Here is a 26,509-nt window from a genome sequence, read left to right on the forward strand (position 1 = left end):
TTATTTAATAATTGACCTCATTACTGCTCAGACCAGAAGCTTTCACATTCAGCAGAATAACTCCATTACTGTGGCTTTGGTTTCATCTCGGCAGTCTGAGATCCACATGGAGCTCTCGGATCCGAGTGAACCGGATCGCACCTCCACCTCCTCCAGCAGGGAAATCAATCTGGCAACGGGCGTGGGAAACAGCTGGGCGTATGCGCATGAAAATTACCATAGATTATTGGTTCAGAGGATTTTCTGCATCTGCGCGCCCTGAACTCTGATCACCCTGTGCGGCAACGCCCGCTACAGGGCCAGGTATACTTTTTTTCCGCGTCCGCGTCCGGCTCGCGCGCGCACGCGTCCGCGCAGCTTTCCGGGTATAGTCCCCGCGGCTACACGCGGATGGCCGCGTTCGACACTATACGCAATACAAATGATTTCTTATTCAAATTTTTAGTCTAACAGGCTGTCAGGGCAGCACTGATTTGGCGACATTTACAGTACATTAAAACATTAGGATAGGTGAAGAAAAGTAACTGATCCACCATTGCAAACACAGTTTAGAACAAACAAGAAGACAACAAAGAACAGGAATCAAACAAACATGCTCCACAGCTTTCTGTTCTTGGAAGAAGTAAAAGGTCAAGAAGAAAAACGATAGTGTGTGTGCAAATGCTGTCTATTTCCTTTGTATAATTGTTTATAGTGGAGTGTCCTGTCTAAATATTTTCACGCGCATGCGCTGTCGTACGCGGACTGTACGCGCACTGTCCGCACGGTCTCAAATTTTGGGCTGCACGCGGACGGTCCGCGCGGCCGTCCGCGGACCCTCCTGATGACGAAAATGACGTCATGCGGACGGCGCGCATACGCGGACGTCCCGAGTATACTTTCGGCTTACCGCGCTACGCGTCAGAAACGAATGCTTTTCAACGAAGTTCAGTTGATCGTGATGAAAATATTTTTAAACTAAACAGACACGGGTTTATAACGACAAAGAGGGGAAACGAGGCTTTGACGCATTGTAGCTTGTTTGAAATCTTTCACAAACACAGAGCTGCTCACATTATTACTTTTATTTAAACAATAAAGAAACATTTGTAACAACTACGTTATCTGCTCCTGCTGTATAAACTGCCAAAAGTAAAAATACAAAATGTTTTAATCAATACAAAAGCCATGTTAAAAAAATAAATGTTATTTGCAGACCATTTTATTTCCTTAAATGTACGAATAAAACAAAAACTTATATTAATTTTAATAAAACTTAATATTAAATAATTAAATAAATGTTGTTTGATAACAAACACAGGCCCAGAATCAGAACAAATCGATATCTTTGGCCTATTTTAAAAGCGTCGGAAATAAAATGCTAAACAGACAGTCTGATGTTTGAAAATGAAATATGTATTTTTTCAAATGTTTTTAGAAAATATGACGTCAACGTACGTAAAATCTACATATACAATTAACTTTGAATTATTGTGTATTCTTAAAAAAACACGTGTGTGTCTGTCGTACTTGTAAGGGATTCCTATGGTATACATAAATTAAGTGTAACAAACTCTCGACTCTCACGTGTTTCTCAAACGGAAGGCTGCATCCTCCAGAGATCGCATATGCAGGTTGCATACGTCACCAAGCCTGGTTTATTTCAGTTAACTGAGCATCACATTCGCAAGTCATAAGCATATTACAATAATTTTACGATTAAATAAGTATAATGGTAAACCTTATAATTCTTAATGTTCTTAAATATTAGAATACAACCTTTGAAGGTTGCAGGCAGCCTTCAGTTTGAGAAACAGTTGCTCAGTAGTGATGGGCGGATCGATCCTAAAGTATCGATATTTCCGATCCTGCCTTTGTATCAAAAGGATCGATTCTCAAGTACAAGTATCGATTCTATATGTTTGTTTGTTTTTTAACAAGTGATTTTAGATTTTTAAGTAATAGTTGGACGCTATAAATACACTTAAATTGTAACGTCAGTGGGAACTATATCTTCTTCCGCTGTATCACGCGTTCGCTCATTCAGTCCCAGCTCCTTCCGCTGTATCAGTATTACAGCGTTCATTCGCTTAGTCACTACCAGCAGCACACTCAGTAAGCGCAGGCAGATTTAAAAAAAGGGGTTTAAGTGCATTGTTGCGGTCAGCTAATAATGCGAAGCCTCGTGTGACATTTGTCAACAACAAAAAACACAACTGTGGTAATACCACAAATATGACAAAGCATCTGAAAGCAAAATACCTTACAGATCATGACTAAGTGCAGCCTCACAGTCATCAGCCTCACAGTCATCCCTGGTTTGATTTTCAGTGCATCCCTTTTATCAGGGTTTTAATTTATTTTTAAAAGCAGTAGAGTTTATCAGTCAAAAAAAAAAAAAAAATAGGCTCAAAAGAGGAAAATGTTAATGTCAGCATTCACTTGTTTTATTATGAAAACGTATACTGTAAAGGGAAGAAATCTTGTAATAGTGTTCAGTGCAAAAAGTTGTCATGTCTATTTTATTTGATATTAATAATGATGGCTATCAAAAGACCCCATAAAATCACTTTAATAAACTTTAATATATACATAAAAATATTTCATAGAAGTATCGGAATCGGTATTGGTATCGGTGATACTTGGCTTAAAATACTTGGTATCGGATCGACAAGAAAATAACTGGTATCGCCCATCACTATAGAGGGGTTGCAAGTTTACAAACATTGCAGGGTGCGCGCGCAACCAAGGGGCTGAAAGACCGATTGGTGAGCTGATCTGCTACTGCAACAACCTTAATTATTGAAGCGTTCTTTAATGTTTGTACATAAATAAGACTTGATTTTAGTTGTATCTGTTTTTCTGTCTTTATTTTTGCAGTGTTACTGTGATACATGTATGAATTATAATTTTATAATTATAATGCTAGTAACGTAATAGTCGCATCTACTGGTATGTTAACATCAGGCACCCAGCACTGACTCTGTTGGTACTATTTTCCACGCAAAAATTCCTTGGCATTTTGACTTACAGACACCGCTACTAGCATACAACACAATGCACGTCTCTTCTTTCTGCCCCTCGGTTGCGCGCGCAACCAGTTAGTGACGTCGCCGTGCAACCCGTCTCGAAGTTCTTCCGGTGGTCGTGCTCTGTACTTCCGGTCGGCCTGACACGCCGCTGTTGAATCTGTTACATGCGCATTGAGTCTCTCGAACAGGGCGGATAATGATGGAGCGGTAAAGTTCACGGTAAGATACTTTAACGTTTACTTTTATCACACATTTACACGCTCGTGTCATGTTTTATTCGTTCAGATGAAAGTTTCTCGCGAGGCTTTTGTCAGTGGATGAGGCTGTGGCACGAGCCGTCATCATGCTCAAAACATTATTTAAGCCGATAACTCACTTATGTCGACCTATCATGCTGACATAGTTAAAATACTGACATTGTTCTTTCACGTATTTCGTATAGCGTACGTTTGATGTTATTTCGGCGTATTTTTCGATCAGTCACGCCACGTTTACCGAGGTACGGGACGCGCTTGACATGTGTCTCGGTTAATAGCGCGACAGCTTCTAAAGTCGATTACTCTGATATTACTACGAGGGAAATCATTCATTAATCAAATAGCTTGTGTGAATGTGGGCGTTTTAGAAAATTTGTTTGCGTTTTGTTTTGGTGAACCATACAGAGGTGTTTCAAGTGACTATTGGGCCCGTGTTGCATCAGAAAAACACTGTGTTGAAGTGATTATGTCAGAGGGTAATACCACGGTACTGTTTATGTATACAGCTAAACAACTAATTTATATACCATGATATTACAATGTACGTAAAGGGATAATGTGAAGGAAAAAACATAGTACATACAAACATTACCGTGGTAAAATTATCATATTGTAGCTGTGTCAGTGTTGACACAGTGAAAGATAAGGGGTGCGGTGGGGGGGTGAGTCATGATGAAAGTGCTGATTCGGCATGTTTGTTGTGTGTTATGTTGTTCATTTTAAGTCTTTTTGTTACATTTATTAACCTTTAGTAAAAATCCATGATTGATTATGTCATAGTTATCAGTTTATATTAAATAAAGTTGTTTTATTTGATTCAGTAGTAAAGTTGTTCAGTTGTTGTGTTACTGATTGTGCATATATAAGTAATGTGATCTGAGACAAACTCACTAACAAATAACAATATAGATGAGTTCAGTGTTTTTCATGCATGTTATTATATAATGTGGTTTTAATTTGTTGTATATTAATACTTTAATATTTCTTGGTGTACTTTATAAACATCATAGTATTACAATTACATTAATCCAGTTCAAATTGATTTATGTTGCACTTTTTTACAATGTTGCATTGTTTCAAAACAGCTTTACATGAGAAGAAAACACATGAAACAGTAAAATCGTTATTTATATTTATTTATTTAAAACAATCCAAGTTTTATTTTATTGTCCCCATATAAAGATTGTAGTTTACTAACACAGTATATATATTTACTCAGACTATAGTACATTTAGTCAATTAATGTGATAGCTGAAATATGTCTCATAAAACCAGACATTACTGAGCCTTAAAAAGAAGAGAAAACAGAAACCTAACATGCACAAAATGTATGTGTTAACTGTTATGCGCTACCACTCCAATATAGTTTTTAAGGAAAGGCCAAGTTTTGTTTCTGGTGACTGTATAACTACATCACACTAACCAACAAAGATTTGTGTTTTTTGGATCAATGTGTTAACCTCATGACATTGGCCAGCGCAGGACGAACCCGCTTTAAAATGTATGTTGACATTTTCAACTGTCTAATGTTTGTTTGTATCTCAGATGTGTGAGTCCTGTGCGGAGGTTTGGAATAAACACAGAACGGACAGCAGCTAACCCACGTATGGCCTGCGAGTCGGCTTTCCCTGCCATCATGGACGAGCAGGCCCTTATGGGACTGAATCCCAATGCTGATGCCTGCTACAGGCAGAGAGTAAGACATGAGCAAACACACACACATGTACCTGCTATAGACAGCTTAATCGGACGGACATGCGTTGTGGCGGTTACGCATCTCGTCGGAACTTTACTTCCGGTTTCTGTTTGTTTAATAGTCTGACTAGTGGCTAAAATGAACTCTGGAACAAATACCTTGTCAAAAATAGGTTTCCTAAAAACAGGGGGAGACAGCGATCATGGATCACGGCTATGTGGGAGGTTTGGCAGTCGGTTTCTAGTTAACATTGTATACATTACAGTACACATTTTACACATCAACATTAGGTCAGTGACGTTTTTTAAGCTTTAGCTATGAAATATGAACTAAGGTAATTTACATGTCATTTATTTTGCTTGTTGTCAGAAATAAATTACTCTAAAAGGTTATTGATTCTTAGCGGAGTTTACCGGAAGTTAAGTTTGTTCCACGAAAGTTGTTTGTTTATTTTGATACTGCTGAAACAGTCTACATGCAAAGAGAAAGAGAGACACTCCTTGGTCTCATTTGAATAAACGCATATGCTAAATTTACATGCCTGCTTTAGATGAAGAGTAAGACGCACGCATCTACCTCATAAAACCCGTAAGTATTCCCTTAGGGCAAACAGTGCAAACTCTGTGTATCTTTTGAAGATCGCACTAAATTTCCTTCACAAAAAAGCCAATATCTGAGCTTTTTGCAACTTTTTTTTTTAAACGCTGGCACGGAAAGAGTTAATGGTCATCAAAAGGCCGTATAAACTGCCTAGAAAATATTTTTTAGTAAAAACGCTGCTACGCAAAAGTACAAAGAACAATAAAATCAGGAATAGAGTATTACTGTTAGGGCTTCTGCTCGAGTGACAGTAGGTCACAGCACAACTAGGTTATGCCATGATCCTGTTTGCTTGTTTGATTTCATGCAGCCCTGTGCAGAGGGATTAGCGCACAACTTCAGTGTACTGCAAGAACAATTCAAACGGTGTGAAAACAGTCAAATAAAAAATGGAGGATTAAGAGCAGCATATCCATCACAAAACAAGTTCAAGAATTATTATCATTGAGAACAAGACAGCAGAAAGTACCTTTGTAAGGATCAATGGGGAATTCCCAAGGTGACACAGGAATGTAAAAAAAAAAATCCAATCGAAACAGAATATTTTCTTAGTCTGATGTCTTTTCAAAGTAAGCGTACATAGACGGTTTCAGCAGAAACAAACACAAACATAAACAAGCAGCTTTCGTGGTCCACACGCAACTTCCGGTAAACTCCGCTAAGAATAAATAACAACAAAGTACTTTAAATGTAGTTTATTTATATAAAAAGCAAAATAAACAACATGTAGATAGATTACCTAGGAAACCAAAACATTTGTTATTTTCGACCAGGTATTAGTTCAAGAGTTCAGTTTAGCAACTAGTTAGACCAGTAAAAAAACCTGAAACCGGAAGTAAAGTTCGGACCAGACGCGTATCGCGTCACCGCACGTGTGTCTGATGAAACCGTCTATAGCCTGTTTATTGTTACAGTGAGAGTATGTTGTGCAATGCTTGAGCAATTTTTTCTATTAAATATTATGATTATAAACAAGTGTTTTTGCATAACTGGCACAACACATAATGAAGGAATGAATGCCTGACATATAAAGTTCAGGTTCTGTAATTGTTTTATTACGTTTATATCCATATTTCATTTCAACAGTTGCAAGAAATAGCTTAATACAACGAATAATCAGTATAAGCCTGTGGTTCTAAATTTATTTTCATGATTTTTTTTACTAATTGCACCCTTCTGAAAAAATTAAAGAAAGTAGATTAACAGACTTAACACAAACTAAACTAAGAGACACTGTAAATAAAATGGATAGTTAAGTGTGAATCTCATTCCTGTCTGTGTGTTTAGGCTTTGGCGTATTTCGAGCAGTTGAAGGAGTCTCGGGATGGGTGGGAGGTTTGTGCTGAAGCTCTGGTTAAAGGTCTCTACAGGTAAATATAATCTACATGACTGAAACATGTAATAACTGTCATGTAACTTGACTGATTAATGTGATGTTATTTTGGTGTGTTTTTCTGTCAGTGATGATCATGTGAAGTTCTTCTGCTTTCAAGTCCTGGAACATCAGATCAAGTACAGGTATTTCTTCCCCTTCACTTTAACGAATGATGTCCAGAAAGATTTTGCCAGGCATTCAGTGTCTGTTTAGAAGTTCTATTACTTTAAAAAGTGGATATTGTTTATTATTAAAGGGATAGTTCACCCAAAAATGAAAATTCTGTCATAATTTACTCACTGTCATGTAGGGCTGCAGCTATCGATTCTTTTTGTAATCAAGTAATCTAGTACTGAATCGATCGATTAATCGAGTAATCGGATAAAAATTGTGTGTGTGTTTTTAAACAACCAAAACAAATAATGCATAACGAAAATGACGTGGCTGTAAAATGTTCAAGCATTTGGCTTTTATTTCTAAAAATAAAACAGAGGTATTGACATTTGGCTCCAAAAAATAAGCCTATTTATTTACATTTTTACCCATTTAGTGTTTATAAGCGCCAGTGCCAACAGTAAGGCAGTGCACTTTAATTTATTAATATGCACAACAGGTTTCATGCTGTAATCTAGCCCTGACATCAAAGTAAATATCTGGTTTATGTACATTTCTACACCTGCAGCATTTACCATTAGGCTACTAACAAATAATATATAATTTCTGGGGTGAGCCTATTTGCTATGGTAACAACCTGTGTGTGTGCGCGCACACGTGCACCTGTGTTTGTGTGTGTGCACGCGTTCTGTGCATGAGGAAGAGTGACACCCCAGTCAGACGTTCAGTTGCTTCATTGCAGTTTGGTTTCGGCAGAAATACATGCATTCATTTTCAAATTCAATAGAATGCTGCATTTGGTTTGCATCACTTTCATTGCGGTGCATTTTAGGTTAAGAATCCGTTCGAAAACTCACAACATCATGTCCCGCTGTATACAGTGTATGCATGCAGCTGAAATTATTGTTGTGTGGCTACATAAAAGTTTAAGCATATGTGATGCATTGCGTGATCGGTCTGACTCGCGTGAGAGAGACGAGGCTGCATGCGTGTGTGTGAAGGGGTTCTTTTTTAAGCTATACTCTCTTGCAATTGAACGTGAATACGTTTACTACTTAAAAACATCAAAGCTAAACATCATATCTAATCAAACCGCATAACAACATCGCTACAAATACAGTATGGGATTAAAATCTGTGAAAGCTACGTTATCTTGTTTCATCGACGCTTGGTGAAACAGCAGTGGATGTTTTCGGTTCAGAATGCTGAATGTAATGTAATGATAAGAATGTAATGATCCCAAACTTTAGACATTCTCTCTCTGCCGTTTATGGACTTATTTACTCTCCGCCATCTCGCCAACTAAATTTAAAATGTATTACGCGCTATGTGCTTCCTGAACATTGAACAACGGTCCGTGTGATCTCGGCGCGTGTAGTGCGCATCATAGCAATTTAACGGGGCTTCGAGGCAGAATTTTTGCCTCGAGGAATTTTTTGAATCGAGTAACTCGATGAATCGTTTCAGCCCTACTGTCATGTTGTTACAAACCCGCATAAATTTCTTTGTTTTGATGAACACAAAGGAAGATATTTTGATAAATGTTTGTGATCAAACTGTTTGTGGACCCCATTTACTTCCATAGTATTATTTTTCCCTACTATGGAAGTAAATGGGGTCCATGAACGGTTTGGTTACAAACATTTCTCAAAATATCTTCCTTTGTGTTCATCAGTATGGCTACACGATTAATCGAAAAAGAATCACGATCTCGATTTATACATATTGGCGATCTTCATTTTAAATGACGGCGATTCACTTGCATTTACAGTATTTCCCTGTATTCAGTTTCTGCGTTCAAGTGTTCACGTATTTACATTACAACAACCCAAGAATATCAGTCAAACTTGCTAACACACACTCATACAGGGTAAAACCAAACCCTATTCATTCACCAATCAGACCCGATCATTTCTTTCCTCTCTCTCATCACATTTGCGGCGTTCCGCTGTCACTCGCGTGACGTATAACAAGGCGGCAGACCTAAACACAGTCGTTTACTTGGTGGATCTGGAGCGGCAATTTTCACAAAAAAGAGAGGATAAACGAGTGTCACTGTGGAAAATCCTGGTGGCTACGGAGAAAGTGAAGATGCAACAACATTGGTTTCGAAAAAAGGCAAGGAAATTATTTACCTCAGGCTCCGGACGTTTCTAAATCGGAAGGCTGCAACCTCAGGAGGTCGCATGCAGGCTGTATACGTCATCAAGCCTGGTTCATTTGAGTTAACGGAGCACTACATTCGCAAGTCATTAACACACTTCAACAATTTATTATTAACTAAAAATATTAGTCATCTTTATAACGTTAATTGTTAATATTCTGAAATTAGACAGTCTTTATGATGCGCAGTTTAGAAATGCGACCTCCAGAGAGGCTGCAGCCTTCACATTGAGAAACAGCCTCTTTGCGTTCCCCATTAGAAAGGGTTTTTCGCACGAGGGGAACATTGTTACATGTCTGCGTTTCTCTCTGATGCCTCAAAATGTTGATCTTTTAGTCTTTTAGAGGTTTAACGTTAGTGTTTTTAAAGTTTTAAGGTTGGCCAGTTTGATAGTACAAAAAGCACAGGTGCAATTTAACAGCTAACAAATTTTAAATTATTCTAAATTTTAAGGGGTCTAAAATAAGAAAAAGAGACTTTTAAGAAACGTTATTATAACTGAAAGTCCAGTAGCACATTTTTTAGTTAAGTGCATAATAAATGTTTTTGTTAAAATAAAGAGAATCGGGTGAGAGAATCGGGATCTCAATTCCCATGGAAAAAAATCGGGATTCACATTTTAGCTTGAATCGTGCAGCCCTATTCATCAGAACAAAGAAATTTATGCAGGTTGACAGTGAGTAAATTATGACAGAATTTTTATTTTAGGTGAACTATCCCTTTAAGTTACTTATACACTAACACATACACTAACGTGTTTAACTGCTGTTTGTGTTGTGTGTGACTGGTACAGACATGGGTCTCTGAGTGCAGCTCAACAGCAGTTGATCAGAGAGACTTTGATGAAATGGCTTCAGGCTCAGGTTAGTGTCACTGACTTTATATTTGTGACAATGACATGAAATCACATATTGTTCTCTCTTCACGTGTGTGCGTGCACACACAAGATGTTAATTATATCTGCATGTTGGTTTGTGTCCAGCTGATGAATGTTCACCCTGAGAAGCCCTTCATCAGGAACAAAGTGGCCCAGGTTCTGGCCCTTACCTTTGTTGTAGAATATCTGACCCTCTGGCCCAAATTCTTCTTTGATATTCTGGGGCTGGTTGGGCTGAACCCAAACGGTGTGGACATTTACCTGCGGACTCTCATGGCCATTGATGCTGAAGTAGTGGACCGAGACATCCTGCACAGTCCTGAGGTAAAACCGTCATGACAAGAGAACTCTGATGTCTTCTGACCTCTCAGTGTCCTAACCGTTCATCTCACCCACTTTTGCAGGAGACACGAAGGAACACGCTGATTAAAGACACCATGCGTGAGCAGTGTATCCCTGCGCTGGTCGAATCTTGGTTCCAGATACTTCACACGTACCAGCACACGCACAGCGAGCTGACATGTCAGTGTCTGGAGGTTGTGGGCTCGTACGTCTCCTGGATCGACCTCAACCTCATCGCCAATGACAGGTGAGAGCGGCTCTTCTTAAACAAGATTTTGACCATTACCTGCACTTTGTGCAGGAATGTTCCACTTGATATTTTAACTAAGTTTATGTTGAAAAGTCACTGCGCTTACTTCTACTAAATCAGAGGGCCTCTGTTCTTTTTAAAGAGACACTCCAGAGCAAATATATCAGAACATCTGTAATGACCTGCCTCAGCGTTGATGTGACTCTGTGTTTGTGTAGGTTTGTGAATCTGTTGCTCAGTCACATGTCTATGGAGGAACTGCGGGAGGAGGCCTGTGATTGTCTCTTTGAAATCGTCAATAAGGGCATGGAGCCTGTAGACAAAACCAAACTGGTGGAGTCTCTGTGTCAAGTGCTGCAATCTGCCGGCTTCTTTAATATCCAGCAGGTTTGTGAAGAAGCGTTTCTAGTGTGAATCTGGTTTTACAATAGTATATATCTATGTGTGTTTGATTGTAACGCCACATCTTGTTGGACAGGAGGAGGATGTGGACTTTCTGGCGAAGTTCTCCCGGCTGGTCAACGGTATGGGTCAGTCTCTGGTTTTGAGCTGGACTAAACTCAGTAAGACAGGAGATGCAAAGGTTGTCGCGGAAACGCTGCGTGCTCTGGAGGCGAAGGTCCCGCTGATGCTACAGCTGCTAATTCATGAAGATGATGATATTTCAGCGAACATTGTGGGCTTCTGTTACGATTACCTGCATGTGCTCAAACAGGTACACACGCAGATGATCTCAGTGGGTGCATGCATATGTTAAGTGATGTGATAATAATCTCTGATTTTATGTGTCTGTGTGTGTTTAAGCTTCCAGCTCTCAGTGATCAGCAGAAAAGCAACATTGAGGTGACGCATCATCACAGATTCATTACAACAAAGCTAAAACAGACTGTGTGTTAGTGCTGTTATTCATGATTGTTGTTGTCACGTTTACAGGCGATCATGCTCGCGGTCATGAACAAACTCAAGTATGATGACGAGTATAACTTCGACAATGAGGTCAGTCTGAAAATTTTAGATTTTCTCTGTTTTGGTCTCTTTCATTTGTCAACTAGCTGTGTATTATCTTTTGTAGCAGTTTCTAACTTTGTACAGCACTTCTTTCATTATTGCCTCATTAAGATAAATCATGTAGAGTAATGTCAATAGAGAAAACTAATATCATTTACACAGTGTGAATAGATGATACAGAAATGTGAAATCTAGTGAATGTGTTTTTTCAGGGAGAAGATGAGGCCATGTTTGTTGAGTACAGGAAACAGTTAAAGATGCTGCTGGACCGACTGGCTCAAGTTTCTCCTGAACTTCTGCTGGAGTCTGTACACCGAGTGTTTAACAGCACCATGCAGTAAGACTTACAAACATACACGCATTGTGCTGAAACCTTCTGTGATGGGTCATATCACACGAACAGATGACAGAAATGACTTCCTGTGTTTCAGGAACTGGCGAACAGTGCCGTTCATGGAGGTAGAGGTGGCCATCAGACTGCTGTACATGATGGGTGAAGCTCTTCCTGCATCACACGGAGCGCATTTCTCTGGAGATGCAGCCAAAGCCAGCACACTGCAGGCCATGATGAGGACGGTAAGATGATGAGTCTGTGAACCCTGTCGACACTGATACACCTGCAGCCACCTGACATTTGTGTGTTTGTGTGTACAGCTCATCTCCTGTGGTGTCAGTGAGTACCAGCATTCCTCTGTAAGTCTGGAGTTCTTTGAGACCGTCGTCCGCTATGATAAATTCTTCCTTGTGGAACCGCAGCACATTCCCAACGTCCTGGTGAGTTTGGAAACGCTAATTCTCTTTCTGTAACAGGCTTTTATTTGTGTGCCACTCAGTATTTAAACACCGTTGAAGTTTATTCTTCTGCATTATATACTACTTTCCAAAAATTTACCAATGTGGTTTTCAATCCCTGGGTCACGATCCACCCGAATTGAAAACTGGGGTGTCAGGAAGGAAATGCTATTAAAATAATTAACCACTTCTGCTGCATGAACATTTGATAAATGTTTAAAACTAATAAGAACATATAAATCAATCCTTAGTGATCGTGGAAACCGCTTGCCTGTTTCAGTAAATTCCTGTCGTTGAACAGCACTCTGCATAAGCAGATGGTTCTGTCGACTCAACATGAAGCTGATGCTTCGCTGTGTTCAACTTCATGCAACGCTGTGCAGACCGATCAAGTTACTATAAGAGCACATCTTTTGAATTCTGCGTGAAGTAGATCACAGCGCTACATCAGCTTCATGTGTCCAGAGACAGACGCAAAGGTTGGAAGTTTGAATGATACAACAATATAGTTCATAATTCAATAATAAATGTACCTGCCCAAGCAGTGACTGGGAATTTGCCAGTTTAGAGAGAAAGTTGGTATATAATCACAAAATAATTTTTTAGGGTCGCTTTTTGAAAACCAGTTTGAAAACCACTGCTCTAGAAAAATCGGTTTCACATTTCCTCCTACACATTAACGCTTTTGACAGTAAAAACAAAGATGGACCAAGTTGAGGAGGTATATTTAACAACTCCAGCGGCAATTAAAGGCGCTGTCTATTCTGCCCTACAAAGGCAAAAGACCTTAACTCACTAAAGTGTGGAACTGAGAAAAATGACTTTAAAGTTAAGACTTTTAGTGACTTAAGTTGTCAGTTATTTTCTTCTTGATTGCTTTCTCAAAAAACCAACAACATTGACTCAAGAAACTTATCCACATGATGAATGAGGTCTTGAATGTCCCAAAAATATCAATAACTAATTTTTGACCAAAATCGAAGTTACTGCCTTTTGCCTTTGTAGGGCAGCATTTACCTCCATCACTGCTGTTGCTTCTTCAACAAGCTGTTGTTTCTTGGGCTTTTGCCTTGATACTGTAACATGCTCGTGGACACTGCCTACTTGTGATCTAGATGTGTAATTGCACCTCGATGTGAACAACAGTGCAGAAGTATTATTAAAAACTAGGGCTGCAACTAATGATTATTTTCATAATCGATTAATTGGGTGATATTTTTTTTATTAATCGACTATTCTGATAAAAACATATAATACTCGATTAGATTTTTCACTTATTATAGATAAATAAGGCACTAAATTAGGGTATTCACGTGTAGAAGTATACTTTAAAAAGTGCAAAAGCCACACACTACTACAGAGTTTTACTTAAAGGCGCAAAAGAGGATGTTTTTCGCCGACTGAGAATCCAAAACGGTTACTGAGTTTTTTAAATGAGGGCATGCGTAAGAACAGCCTCCCTCCTTCACAGCTCATTTCTAGAGAACGCCTTCCAAAACTCGTGCACAAATATTTGAACACGAGTGTTTGTTTACCACTGGCATATTCTGTGTCGCGTCAGTGGATTCATTATGTGAAATGATGATAATAAACACATAAGACGTTAAAAAGTTAGATCAGTCAACGCTACTTCCATTTCAACTAGCATGTAGCAGACTGGTCACTGCCTTACAACTACAGTACAAGAACAACGTCAATATACTTGAATAACAGTACAACAATAATTATTCCCCAAAGAAAGAATAATCACTGTTACCTGTCGAGAAGAATTTTTGCAAACTGTGCGTCTGTCTTGACACCTCTCTGTTTCTTCATTGCTCTCCAGCGTTGAAATGTTTCTCCAATAACGACTCTGTTTACATTACGTTCTTCTGACAATTTTCTCCTATTCCCAGCGGCTTAAAGTCTTTCTTTTGTGTCCTCCTTCGGGTTTTTTCTCTTGCATGCTGCAAATTCGAGGAGGAAAGCAGGATCGACAATGAAAACAAACCGAAACTTAAGACGGAGATTCATGCGCTATGTGCATGCGTCGCCTGTGTAAAGTTAATGGAGAACGCACGTCTCTCACAAGGATCGTAATGGCAGTGATTGACAAGCCAGAGGCCCAATCGCTGATGCGATGACCGCATGAACAATTGGCTGATGTTTTTAAGGCCCTATCTTGTGCACAGATGACATATTAATATTATTACTTTCAGTGCACCTTTAATCATTTAGTAAAGACAGTTTCAAGTAATATTGCAAAAATGTATAAAACAAACATCCTCTTTTGCACCTTTAAATAATCTTTTTGATTTTTGTTATTTTAAGCAAAAAAATTAAGCAAATAAAGAATGTTTGTGCAGCTTTGATGCACAATTATGAGAATTGTGCCTTGATGAGAATAACTATTATTCATTACTAACCAAATAAATAAGCCAATATGATATGAAAGTGATATAAATGCGTTGTTACTGTTATTAAAGCTAGGGATGCTCCGATCAGTTATTTTGCAGCCGATACTTATTACCGATTTTGGTCTTTGTGATTGACTCAAACCCATTTTTTTCAAGCTGATATGCAAGCTCTTTGATGACTGTAGCTGTAAACATTTTTCCTAGATAAACTGTTAAAACTTTAAAACGCATGCAATTAATACACTTTTGGCAAGAGGATGCAATTGTCCGCGATACCTGTTTGATGGGGATGTGAAGACACGTTGAGCTTTTAGGACCGGAGTGCGTCCTCATACAAAATACACATCTTATCCAGATCTGCACATCGCACATGAGCAATGGGTTATAAAAATGCTTGCACTGCCTAAAAATGGTCTCTAATTGCATCCAGATTCAGTAGCTCTTAGTTGACAAAGTAAACAGAAAGATCTGTCAGGATATCGGCATACCATACCGATCGGAGCATCCGTAATAAAAAGGTTGATTTCCCTCTTTGGGGGTATGCACACCAACGCTTTTAAATGCGGCTAAAAAACTTTGTGGACGCCCACTGCCAGCTTTTTTCAAATGAGCGCTTTGGTTGCTATGATACTTCTGCTTTGTTTATCAGTCGCTGGTTGGTGGTTGTGAGATTTGTCCCGCCCCTCCTCCACTGTGTTTGGACGGCCAAGTGATTTTCACCTATTTTTCAACTCTTGATGCTCAGCGTTGAGGGGGGAAAAAGCGCCTTGCTCCCATTGGAAACAATTGAAAGCATGCGCCGCCACAAACACGTTTGTGTGCAGGCCCTCTTACTTTACAACAGATGATTAGTTTTTGGTTCAATACTATTTTATGAAAACCCTACAACAATTAAACATATACACTTATATTAAAGGACAAAATTAAACCTTTATTAACCAGCATTAGTTTGCACTTTTGCTTCCATCGTTGTCTTGTCAGGGTTGCCAGGTCCTACGCAGAACTAAAATAAATCATGCTTAACAGTGATGTAAATCAGTTTTTCTGAATAAACATTAGTTGATGAAGTGTCGCAGACGTTGTCAACAGTGTGTTCGTGTTTTATTCAGATGGCCTTTTTAGACCACCGTGGTCTAAGGCACAGCAGTCCGAAGGTCCGCAGTCGAGTGGCTTATCTGTTCTCACGCTTCATCAAAACTCTACAGTAAGTCTATTATCATAACTAAACACGTGCACTTTCATTTAAACAACCACTGGATTCATTTCTGTTCTCAGACCTAAACTGTCTGTGTTTTCTACTGTACAGTGTTTTTACTGAAGCATGTATATAGAGTGTGTAGTAAATGTGACTGACCATACTCTCTTTGTGACCAGTAAACACATGAATTTGTTTATCGAGGACATTCTGAGCAGAATACAGGACCTGCTGGAGCTCGCACCCCCGGTAAAGCTGTTCAATCAAACCTTTTTGTTTATATCGAGCTTATGACAGTTTTGCTCTGAATGTCTTCTTAGGTTTCGGTGTGTGTGCTCTCGGTTTGCAGGAGAATGGTTTTCCAGCACTGCTCAGCAGTGATGACCAGCTCTTCGTATTTGAGACGGCCGGTGTGTTGATTGTAAATGGAGAGAGTCCGGCCGAACGCAAGCAGGCTCTGATGCGCAGTCTCCTGTCGCCTCTGATGGAGGCTTTCCGCATGCTGCTCGCCAAACTGCCCCAGGAGATGGATGAGGAGAGACGCACGGTGCTGGCCGACTGTCTGAGTCACGCTGTGGGCTTTGCCAGGTATGCACGTAGTTGCTGTTGGGCTTAAGAAGTAATCTGAAAGCCACGTAGTTTATGCTACGTTTTTAATGCTTTATTCTGATTCTCAGTCGCACCAGTAAGGCCTTCAGCAATAAGCAGACAGTGAAGAATTGCGGCTGCTCTGAGGTTTACCTGGACTGCCTGCAGACGTTCCTGCCTGCATTGAGTTGTCCCGTCCAGCGAGGGGCGCTGCGCAGCGCCGTTCGTTCCTTTCTGCACAGAATGATCATCTGTCTGGAGGAAGAGGTTCTGCCCTTCATCCCTGCAGCGTCTCAACACATGCTGAAAGACTGCGAGCCCAAAGACCTGCAGGAGTTTATTCCCCTCATCAGCCAGATCACGGCCAAGTTCAAGGTAGCGAGACGTAATAATGATCCACCTTTAATTCATCTCGCATCATGAAACTCACATTGCGATCATCTCTCCTGCAGAACCAGGTGTCTCCTTTCCTGCAGGAGATCTTCATGCCTCTGGTGATTGCCATATTTGAGGTGTTGTCCCGTCCCGCAGAGGAGAATGACCAGACAGCGGCGCTAGAGAAGCAGATGCTGAGAAGAAGCTACTTCAGTTTCATTCAAACCATCGCCAGCAGTGGGATGAATGAGATCATGGCAAGACAAGGTAAGATGCCTCAGCCATCCATCCATCCCTCCCTCTCCTACTCGCACCTGTCTTAGTGCTTAAATTGACTGTCAGCTTTATCTCTGATAGGTGCTGAAAATATTGAGCGTGTGTTATTCACCATCATCCAGGGAGCCGTGGACTTCCCAGACCCTGTCGCCCAAAAAACTTGTTTTATAATCCTGTCCAGACTGGTGGAGCTCTGGGGTAAGAGAAACACTGAGGATCATGAAGTTCTTTTAGACATGGCAGACTCTCTTAACGTAAAACATGTACTTATAAAGGATAATTTAATGTTGTAAAAGAAACAAACCGCAATACAGACATGCTTTGTGTGATTGGTTTAAATCTAGCTGTGCTGCGTAAGAATAAAAGCTGTTTGCTTGGGAAAATGAGGGCGAATTGCCTTCATGACCTCTTTTTCTGTCTCACAGGTGGAAAAGACGGTTTGGTGGGATTTCCAGATTTCATCTATAAGCACATCATCCCAGCATGCTTCATGGCTCCTCTCAAACCGACCTTTGACCTTTCAGATGCTCAGACTGTACTGGTAAGTGTCAGAGTTTTATTAAGTGTAAACATGTTGATGCTATGTGATTTTTGATGTGAGACTTGTGTTTCAGACACTGTCCGAGTGCACACTGACTCTACACATGATTCATCTCAAGAGAGTGAGTCTGATCTCATCATTCATTCATTCATTCAAAGTGTGTGTTCAGTATGAATAACACAATGTGTTGTCTGTGATCAGGGCCTGGAGTGTGTTCAGTTTCTGCAGGAGTATCTGCCCTCTCTAAACGTCTCACCTGAGATCACACAGGTAACTCATCACACCTGCTGGAGTCAGGATACATGAGCTTTTATTTTGTATTTAACATTCTGGGAGTAATTCAAAACGTGAATCCTACTAAACTGATTTGTATTAGACTGATTCATATAAAGAATAAGTTAATGAATCATTTATTAATTCTTCCATGTCTTTTTAATTTTTTTTGGTAGACAGGATAAACAACAGACTAATTTTTAACTTGTGTGAAATCTTTGTTGGTTGTGGATGTGCTGCTTGTGCTTTAATGAAGGCTGTGTCTCAAACAGCTTTCTAGCTCCCAAAGTCATGAATCAGTATGTCGTATATGCAGGTTCGGGCACTGGTATATCCTGGTCCAACCAGACTCTCGTACATTCATTTCATTTGTACAGAGAGTCTGGCCACGCTGCATTGCAAAGCGTTACTTCCGTTAAGGAGGGTCCTCTGTTGAAGTTTAAAACAATTGATCTGCCCAGAGTCACTCAGGATCTGCCATAGCCAATCGCTAACATGTGGTCGTGATGTATATCATGCACCGAAACCGGACGGAAACTTAGCAAACATTGTTCTTGCTCCGGCTTTAACTTCTGTATATTCGGCAGTTATGCAACAATGGACGGAATAGCTTTTCTCACGTCTTTCTTCGCTGCCATTACTGAACTACAACTCAAACTGACGCATGACCTCAACGTCATCGTTCTTAGCCACCCCCCTCTGTTCGCTGATTGGACCTGCAGATTTTTGTAGGAGAAAACGACACTACACAGCAGTCCCAGACGTAGTATTGAAGAGAAATGAAAATTAAGCGGAAGCACGTAGGAGGGCGGAGCCAGGCTACTGGTTAGGACCCTAGCTCACATCAAACTGAGACCCTGTTAACTTATTTTTAAAAATGGTGTTATGAATTAGGAACAAGTGATTCAAATAATATAAGGTGGGATTTGGTGACTTACACACCCAACTCAAAAAAAAAAAAACATAAGATGAAGAAATTTACTTTTATGCCTTCAAAACACTCTTTGTTCAATATCTTAACCAAAACACATCAAAACCAGGGCTCGCAAAATTTTTTAATCCCTGATAGCCCTTCGGGCAGGCACTCTTTCATTTTTGGTAGCCCGAAATGAATTCAAGTAGCCCGAATAAAAAATACACTGTTTAATGTAGAATATTGATAAATCCTGGATTTCCATGTAAGCCAACTATTTCTGCCCATCCCCAGCTAACAATTTGGAACTCAAAACGGTCCCCTAACATTAGTTTTTGGTTTCTAGAATGTTATTTTCAAGGATTTTGTTTAATAGCAAGGAATGTTTTCTTAAAGAAAATAAACATTCCCCTAATGTTAGAATAATTGAATGTTATATTACTGAATGTTATGTAAGGGATAATGTAGAGGCAGCCGGTAGTTATTGGGAAATAAGCCCCGACAGTGTGATCAGGACCCGACGCGAAGCGGAGGGTCTTGTATCACACTGAAGGGGCTTATTTCCCAATAACTACCGGCTGCCTCTACATTATCCCGCTTATTACACGGCTACTTGCCACATAAGAAAAAAAACTGGACATGAATATGAATTTGAAACATTTTATTGGCATATTTGTTTTAAATTAACATTTTTATCCTTCCGCGAAACTTTGCACAGATGCATAAAATGATCGTAATACCTTAAGATCCTCTGCTTCATACTTGTCTCCATTTTTTCTCTTTTAACCAGTCTTTGAGAAGTTTTAATGGCCATTCTGTATTTTTTTTGTGTGTTGGCTTCGTAGCTGTCATGCTCTATTTTGTCAAGTTCAGTCTCAGTAAGCTCTCTGTGTCTTGTCGTGGTTGTCGAGTGTTTGTCACAAGATGGCGCCAAACAGACAGTAATCTTTATTGATCTTTATTGGCGCGGAGCGATTTTACTCGTGAAAGTAGTCCGGCTATACGTTATTATTTTGGAGCGGTTATTATTTGAAAAGAACGAACCTGCAAATGTCTCAACTGACCAATCAGAATCAAGCATTCCAGAGAGCCGTGTAATAAATTATATGAATGTATCATAACACAGGTTATTTTTAATTTAATTTAATTTAATATAATAAAATACCTCAACACATATTTAGATAACATGGTATTTTATCAAATATATAAACAACCAGTGACTTTAACACAATATAGAAGACTTAAAACAGATATTTATTAAAAAGGAATAATCATTTAATTCCCTTTAGGTTAACAGATCTTACCATAGCCGTTTATTTTCGCTAGAATAATGTTAGACTCTGAGGTAAAACGAAATGACAAACACACATTCTATTCGCTTTAGGTAAACGTAATATCTTACCACTGCTGTTTAGTCACCCATCAAAAGCTTCTAACATCATATTCTCTTAAAGGAATAGTCTACTCATTTTCAATATTAAAATATGTTATTACCTTAACTAAGAAGAGTTGATACATCCCTCTATCATCTTAGTGCGTGCACGTAAGAGCTGGAGCGCGCTGCTACACTTCGATAGCATTTAGCTTAGCCCCATTCATTCAATGGTCCCACTCAGAGATAAAGTTAGAAGTGACCAAACACATCAACGTTTTTCCTATTAAAGACGAGTAGTTATACGAGCAAGTTTGGTGGTACAAAATAAAACATAGCGCTTTTCTAAGCGGATTTAAAAGAGGAACTATATTGTATGGCGTAATAGCACTTTTGGGAGTACTTCAACTGGCCTGAAAAATCGAGATGGTCCTCACTGCGGAACACAACATCCAGGGGGCGGGGTTGGATCTAGATCCAACTCCTCCCACTTTATATACTTTGTTCCGCCAAATGAACCAGTATATTTGCGTTGTTGGAGCCCGCAATTAGTTGCAACCTGTGGTCGCCAACGTTTGCTCTTATCAATTTAAGTGTACATTTGATTAATAATATAGTTGAGAAAGATTCATAATTTAAAAAAGTATCACAGGTGTAAGGAGAGGTACGGACACGTTCCCGACAGTTTGATATCACTGAAGGGATTTATTTGTACATTATCCCACTTATTACACAGCTATTCCTATAAGAGTAAGTATAAAAACTAATTTATTTGATATCTTTTATTAACATATAAAAAAAGTAAACCATCTACGAGGGAAACCTGTTTCCTAATGGCTGTAAGCAAAGACGTGTTAAAACAAGTTCAAAGTCCATACAAGATTAAATTTATTAATTTCTAAATAACATGCCATAGCCTATATATTTTAATAATTATTAATATTTATACTGTATCCATTAATATGTCTTAAACTGCATGTGGTAAGATTACTCATAGTAGGCTTACCCGAAATGTTTTACTCCAAAACATTATAGCAAAAAACTTACATTTCACCCTAAAGGCACTACATTTATTGTAGTCATAAGTAAAGTTAGTTTTTATGTCAAAATAATAACTTAATTTAGTTACAACTTAATGCGGAACTGGTACGCCTCAACACGTGTATGACGTGTCTTGTGGTAAAACTGCCGACCAATGGGATCTCTGGATCGGGATCCAGCTCCGCCCCTGGATCTAAATCCAACCCCGCCCCCTGGATGTCGCGTTCTGCAGTGAGGCGCTACTGGAAAAATCCGCTCCCCTTCTTCCTCTCATAATGGGAGAGGGAGAGTGTTACTGCGCCGAGTCGAAGTACTACCAAAAGTGCTGTTCCGCCATACAATATAGTTCCTCTTTTAAATCCACTTAGAAAAGCGCTACGTTTTATTTTGTACCACCAAACTTGCTCGTATAACTACTCGTCTTAAATAGGAAAAACGTTGATGTGTTTGGTCACTTCTAACTTTATCTCTGAGTGGTACCATTTAATGAATGGGGCTAAGCTAAATGCTATCGAAGTGTAGCAGCACGCTCCAGCGCTTACGTGCACGCACACAGATGATAGAGGGATGTATCAACTCTTCTTAGTTAAGGTAATAACATATTTTAATATTGAAATGAGTATACTATTCCTTTAATAGCGTAGACGTGTCAAATCGATCGGAAATCACTCAAATCTATTTTCCTTCTCATATATTTAACTTACTACCTGAAGAAAGAAAAAAGAAACGCTAAAACAATGTTAGTCTATGAGGTATTTTTTTTTTAAATGACTTGAGTTCACGCTGAGCACAAGAGCAGGCAGGTGCTTGTGAAGAGCAAAGCCCGCAGAAGCGCGTCCAGAGGGTCGCGTGGATTTCAGAAGTGCACATTAAAGGATGGGTTTATTTATGCTTTCACTTCATTTCCTGACAGTTTCACTTGTTACGTGAGGATAATGACTGACAAGAGGACACCGAAATACGTACAATACAATTACCTAACTAAATCTGAGACAAAGCAAAAACATTAAAATATTATTTCCTACCCAAGATAGCCCGACGGGCAGGGCAAAGATACATTTTGGTAGCCCGACAGGAATTCACAATAGCCCCGGGACGTCGGGCTAGCGATTTTGCGAGCCCTGAAAACTTTTCACAAATTCACAGGAGATCATCTTCTGACAGTAAGAGAAAAAGATCAAAAGTAAAGATTGCTTGCCCTGTATAAATATGTAAAATAGTCATGTTTCAATTAACCCAGGCGTTAGTTCGTGCCCTGCTCATCCATACATGGTAAGCATGTTATCCCACCTAAGTTTTGATTTCTGCTCAAAATAATGAAATAATATAACTGCAGTTCTAAAAAAAGCCACATAATCCTGTAAAGCTGCAGTTTGTCCATCCCGATGAAATACCATAAAATAAACTGATGCCCTCTGTCCAATTAAAGAAGAGTTTACTCATTAGGCCCGGCTCCACGGCCCCACACTCTGGCCCCACACCTCATAAGAGACAATCTTTTGACCAGGAATCTGTAATTTTATACTATGTTAACAGACATAAGAATAATTCCTAAGACAAACAGCTTTTCTTTTTTTTTAAAAAGTTTGTTTTAGTTGATGTAAATAGTTATTTTAAAAGAACTACCCCTTTTTATCAAATCTAAAGTTACTTAATTGATTATTAATTTAATATTTGTCAAGGGGTTCAAAAAAAATATTAAAACTGCAAAAAGAGAGAATGTAAAAATAAACATATTAACCATTTAAAAAAAAAAAATATATATATATATATATATATATATATATATATATATATATATATATATATATATATATATATATATATATATATATATATATATTTGTACAAAAATATTAAAAATGAAGTCAACAACAACAAACAACCCTAACAATTGTCTGAAATATATGATTTATATATATAAACCATAGACATTAAAGATTAAAGAACCCCCCCTCAATCTGACCAGCCCAACTGGAATATCACTTGGCCCACCTTTCATCTCATATCTAAAGCTGGGCCTGTTACTTATGAAAGACTTTTATCAACAAAGTCTGGTTTGTTTAGAAATATTGTCTTGTGAATGCAAACCGAACCAAGATTTTATCCATTTAACCCGCATCTTGGAACAAAGCAATTGATCTACATGTCTGAAATAATCTTGAGACAGCGGTTAAAATGGCCAACTCCCTGATCAGTGCCCTGACTACTGAAAACAGGAGCTGATTGAGACACAGCCGAACTCTTTGGATATTTGGGCTTCTAGAAGGAACTGAATCAAACTGAAATGTAATCCAGAGAGTATCTGTGCAGTAACAAAAGTGTTTTTTCTCTAGGAACTGTGTCAAGTACTTCAGCAGCCGGATGTCAAGGTTCTTAAAAACTACATGAAGGTATTTTACACTCTTTGTTTTGTTGTAAACACTTTTGCTTCAGACTACTTTTGCTTATTCTAGTCCAGTGGTCACCAACCCTGTTTCTGGAGACCTGCATACTTTAGAGTTAAGATCAAACCTGCTTTTTTTAGGCAGTTGTAAATAGCTTGATTTGCTGGTTGAGGTGTATTTAATTGGGGCTGAAGGTGAACTCTGCAGGAAGATTGATCTTCAGGAACAGGGTTGGTGACCACTGTCACTGTTTTCTGTAGCAAAGACAAAACACTGTGTAATACTTTACAAGTCAACAAGTGAATATTAAAGAGCCAGTAAGATGCTAATTTTAAGCGTCCTATCACTGTTTATAAGTCACAGTGAACAGGTTGAAATGCTTGCAAGGTTAAAAAACACTGTAGTTTTCTCAAAATATAAATGTAATATCATCCCATTTCTCAGAGATCTCCAAACGATTCATGTGAAGCCGTTCCCACCTTTCAGTAGCCTACACTGCTCTGATTGGTAAAACTGAAAGAGTCTCCGCACAGACCACAGATCAGTGGCACAGACCAACAATAGTGCAACATCTAGTGCTAACATGATTTACTGAGAAGACATTATTGACATCAATACACAACATTGATAATAAATCCAAGCAATAAAAACGAAGCATTTTACACTCATTTAAGCATTTATGTTAGCTAACCAGATCATAGCAAAACCGCAAGTGCAGCATGTGTTAGCCGCTTGTTAACGTGACTCTCTGACAGTATATTCAGAGTTTAAAGACGACATCATTCATCATTAATCTAAGCAATAAAAACGACAATAGAAACTAACATTTTACACTCATGTAGTATGTAGCTATAATCATACTTGCAGGTTGTGGTTAGGAGACGCATGTTCCAAAGAAAGTGGGTACTGAACCATCTTTCATTGCCAAACGTCTAGTAAATTCCTCCGTTAAAAATTCATTTTCACAGCCAAAAGTTTAGTATATCCTTTCTTGAAAAAGTAATTTTAACAACAGATTCTTCATATATCTTCATTCTTTGGTAGTGAAAACAACACAAACTGAAAACACAGGGTGATATGATGTTTACACACTAACTAGTTGCATGACACACTGCAGTCCAGGTCAGTTTTGATTTTTGATCTGTGTGGCTCTTTAAGCAGGAAAGACAAGGACTGAGTCAGACCAGAAACATTTAACTAAATCATTTTTGAGTGATTGGGTGTCTTGACACACTTTTCCTGTATGTCTGCAGGCTTTTTTCCAACAGGCCAAACTTTAAAACTGGAATGATCTTGAGGAGCGTTTGAGGAGCTCATCACTTACAGACCACCATAACGGAGCTTAGCATAGGAGCTACTTTTGCACTTAAAGAGAAGCTTAAATCCACCCAACCTGTCTGCGGGACACAGACCCCTAACAGGAGTCACGTGGGGATTGTCTGTCACGTGACGGTGACCACGCCCCCTACACTGACCTTGGCCCAATCATAGTCGTGCTCTCCATGTGGGATTAGCCGCCAGACTGAAGTCGTCGTCTGCGATCGATCGACCAACGCGTCAAGACGGAGAGCCAATGGCAAACTGCAGGTGGGATTTGTGAGGGTGGGGCTTCAGTCTCGGTCAGAATATCAAAGGGAAGTCTGAGGTATCGGGAATGTTTTTGGAAAATATGACCTAAATGTTACATAATATGATTGTTGAAAATAAGATGGTTACTAGAATGAATTTGATAAAAGGTTTATTTTATTATTTTTATTTTTGTTTTGAATCCAAGGATTTCTTTAGATTTTCAGTGTAAGGCCTGATTAAAGACTGTATTTAAATAGCAAATTTCTTTTCTTTTTTTATTTGTGGAAAGTCTAGTTTTAGTTTGAAGTGCTCTTGATCTGGGCTCAATACAGTTAGATTTTTGACTTTTTATTGCTTTTGACTTGTTTATAATGAACTAAAATATTAGAAAGACCCCCAATCTTTCATAATTCGTACAGTATGATGTTCTCGTCAGATCTGTACAGTAACTCTGTAGTTTTTGTCACATTGTTTCTAAACATAAGATGTTTAGTTGGTCCGTCGTGTGAAATATGCAACGTTATAAACTGTGAAAATTCTTCAGCGAGGTTTGATTCATGGATCTGCAGTGTCTGATAAGTTTTGGTTAACTTGTGCTGCCTTTTTAGAAAAAAAATGACATTGGGAAAGACTGAATCTTGCAAAAAGTTTGAAATGCACAGCCACAAGTATTTAATTTCATTGTAGAGAAATGTTAAACAGCTGAAAGACTGAGTCATTATTGACAATCTGTGTTGTATTAGAGATGTCAGACACGCAGCAGATCCATCATGGCAAAGTTCTGCGTGTTAAAGTTTGGGTCTTAACGTTTGTGGTAATGCTGTCACTCATATTGGCTTTAAAAACCAACAACCCCAAAACAAAATGCCTAAAGCACTTTGCCATGAATTGAAATGTATAAAAAAAAATTTTTGTTATGCTACATGAACTTCAGTTTTGTTACACACTCCAATCCTGCTCTTTCAAACCCACTGCATTAATGCCAAATAAGAGGAAAACTTTGTCAAAACTTGATTTATTTTTGATATGCTGACATGCCCCTCCCCTTTCCCTTGTAGATCTTTTGCCATGAACAATAAAGTATTTACTAATCTCAG

The 26,509-nt window shown here is 38.9% G+C and overlaps 1 protein-coding gene across 1 annotated transcript; it reads left to right on the forward strand.

The window, feature by feature from the left end:
* The first annotated feature begins 3,104 nt into the window (after positions 1-3,104).
* On the forward strand, positions 3,105-26,508 carry xpot (exportin, tRNA (nuclear export receptor for tRNAs)). The gene is made up of 25 exons (XM_065273436.2): positions 3,105-3,230; positions 4,814-4,964; positions 6,852-6,934; positions 7,026-7,082; positions 10,011-10,080; positions 10,200-10,418; positions 10,499-10,683; positions 10,905-11,073; positions 11,165-11,401; positions 11,491-11,529; positions 11,620-11,682; positions 11,907-12,031; positions 12,126-12,270; positions 12,349-12,468; positions 15,992-16,086; positions 16,257-16,326; positions 16,427-16,665; positions 16,755-17,040; positions 17,118-17,307; positions 17,398-17,514; positions 17,742-17,857; positions 17,931-17,978; positions 18,059-18,127; positions 23,793-23,849; positions 25,097-26,508. Exons 2-25 carry the CDS (start codon positions 4,875-4,877, stop codon positions 25,121-25,123), a joined length of 2,916 nt encoding a protein of 971 aa, XP_065129508.1. The 5' UTR covers positions 3,105-3,230; positions 4,814-4,874; the 3' UTR covers positions 25,124-26,508.
* Position 26,509: the final 1 nt, after the last annotated feature.

This window comes from Paramisgurnus dabryanus, chromosome 1 (genome assembly GCF_030506205.2).
Source record: "Paramisgurnus dabryanus chromosome 1, PD_genome_1.1, whole genome shotgun sequence".
In the NCBI taxonomy this organism is placed as follows: Eukaryota; Metazoa; Chordata; class Actinopteri; order Cypriniformes; family Cobitidae; genus Paramisgurnus; species Paramisgurnus dabryanus.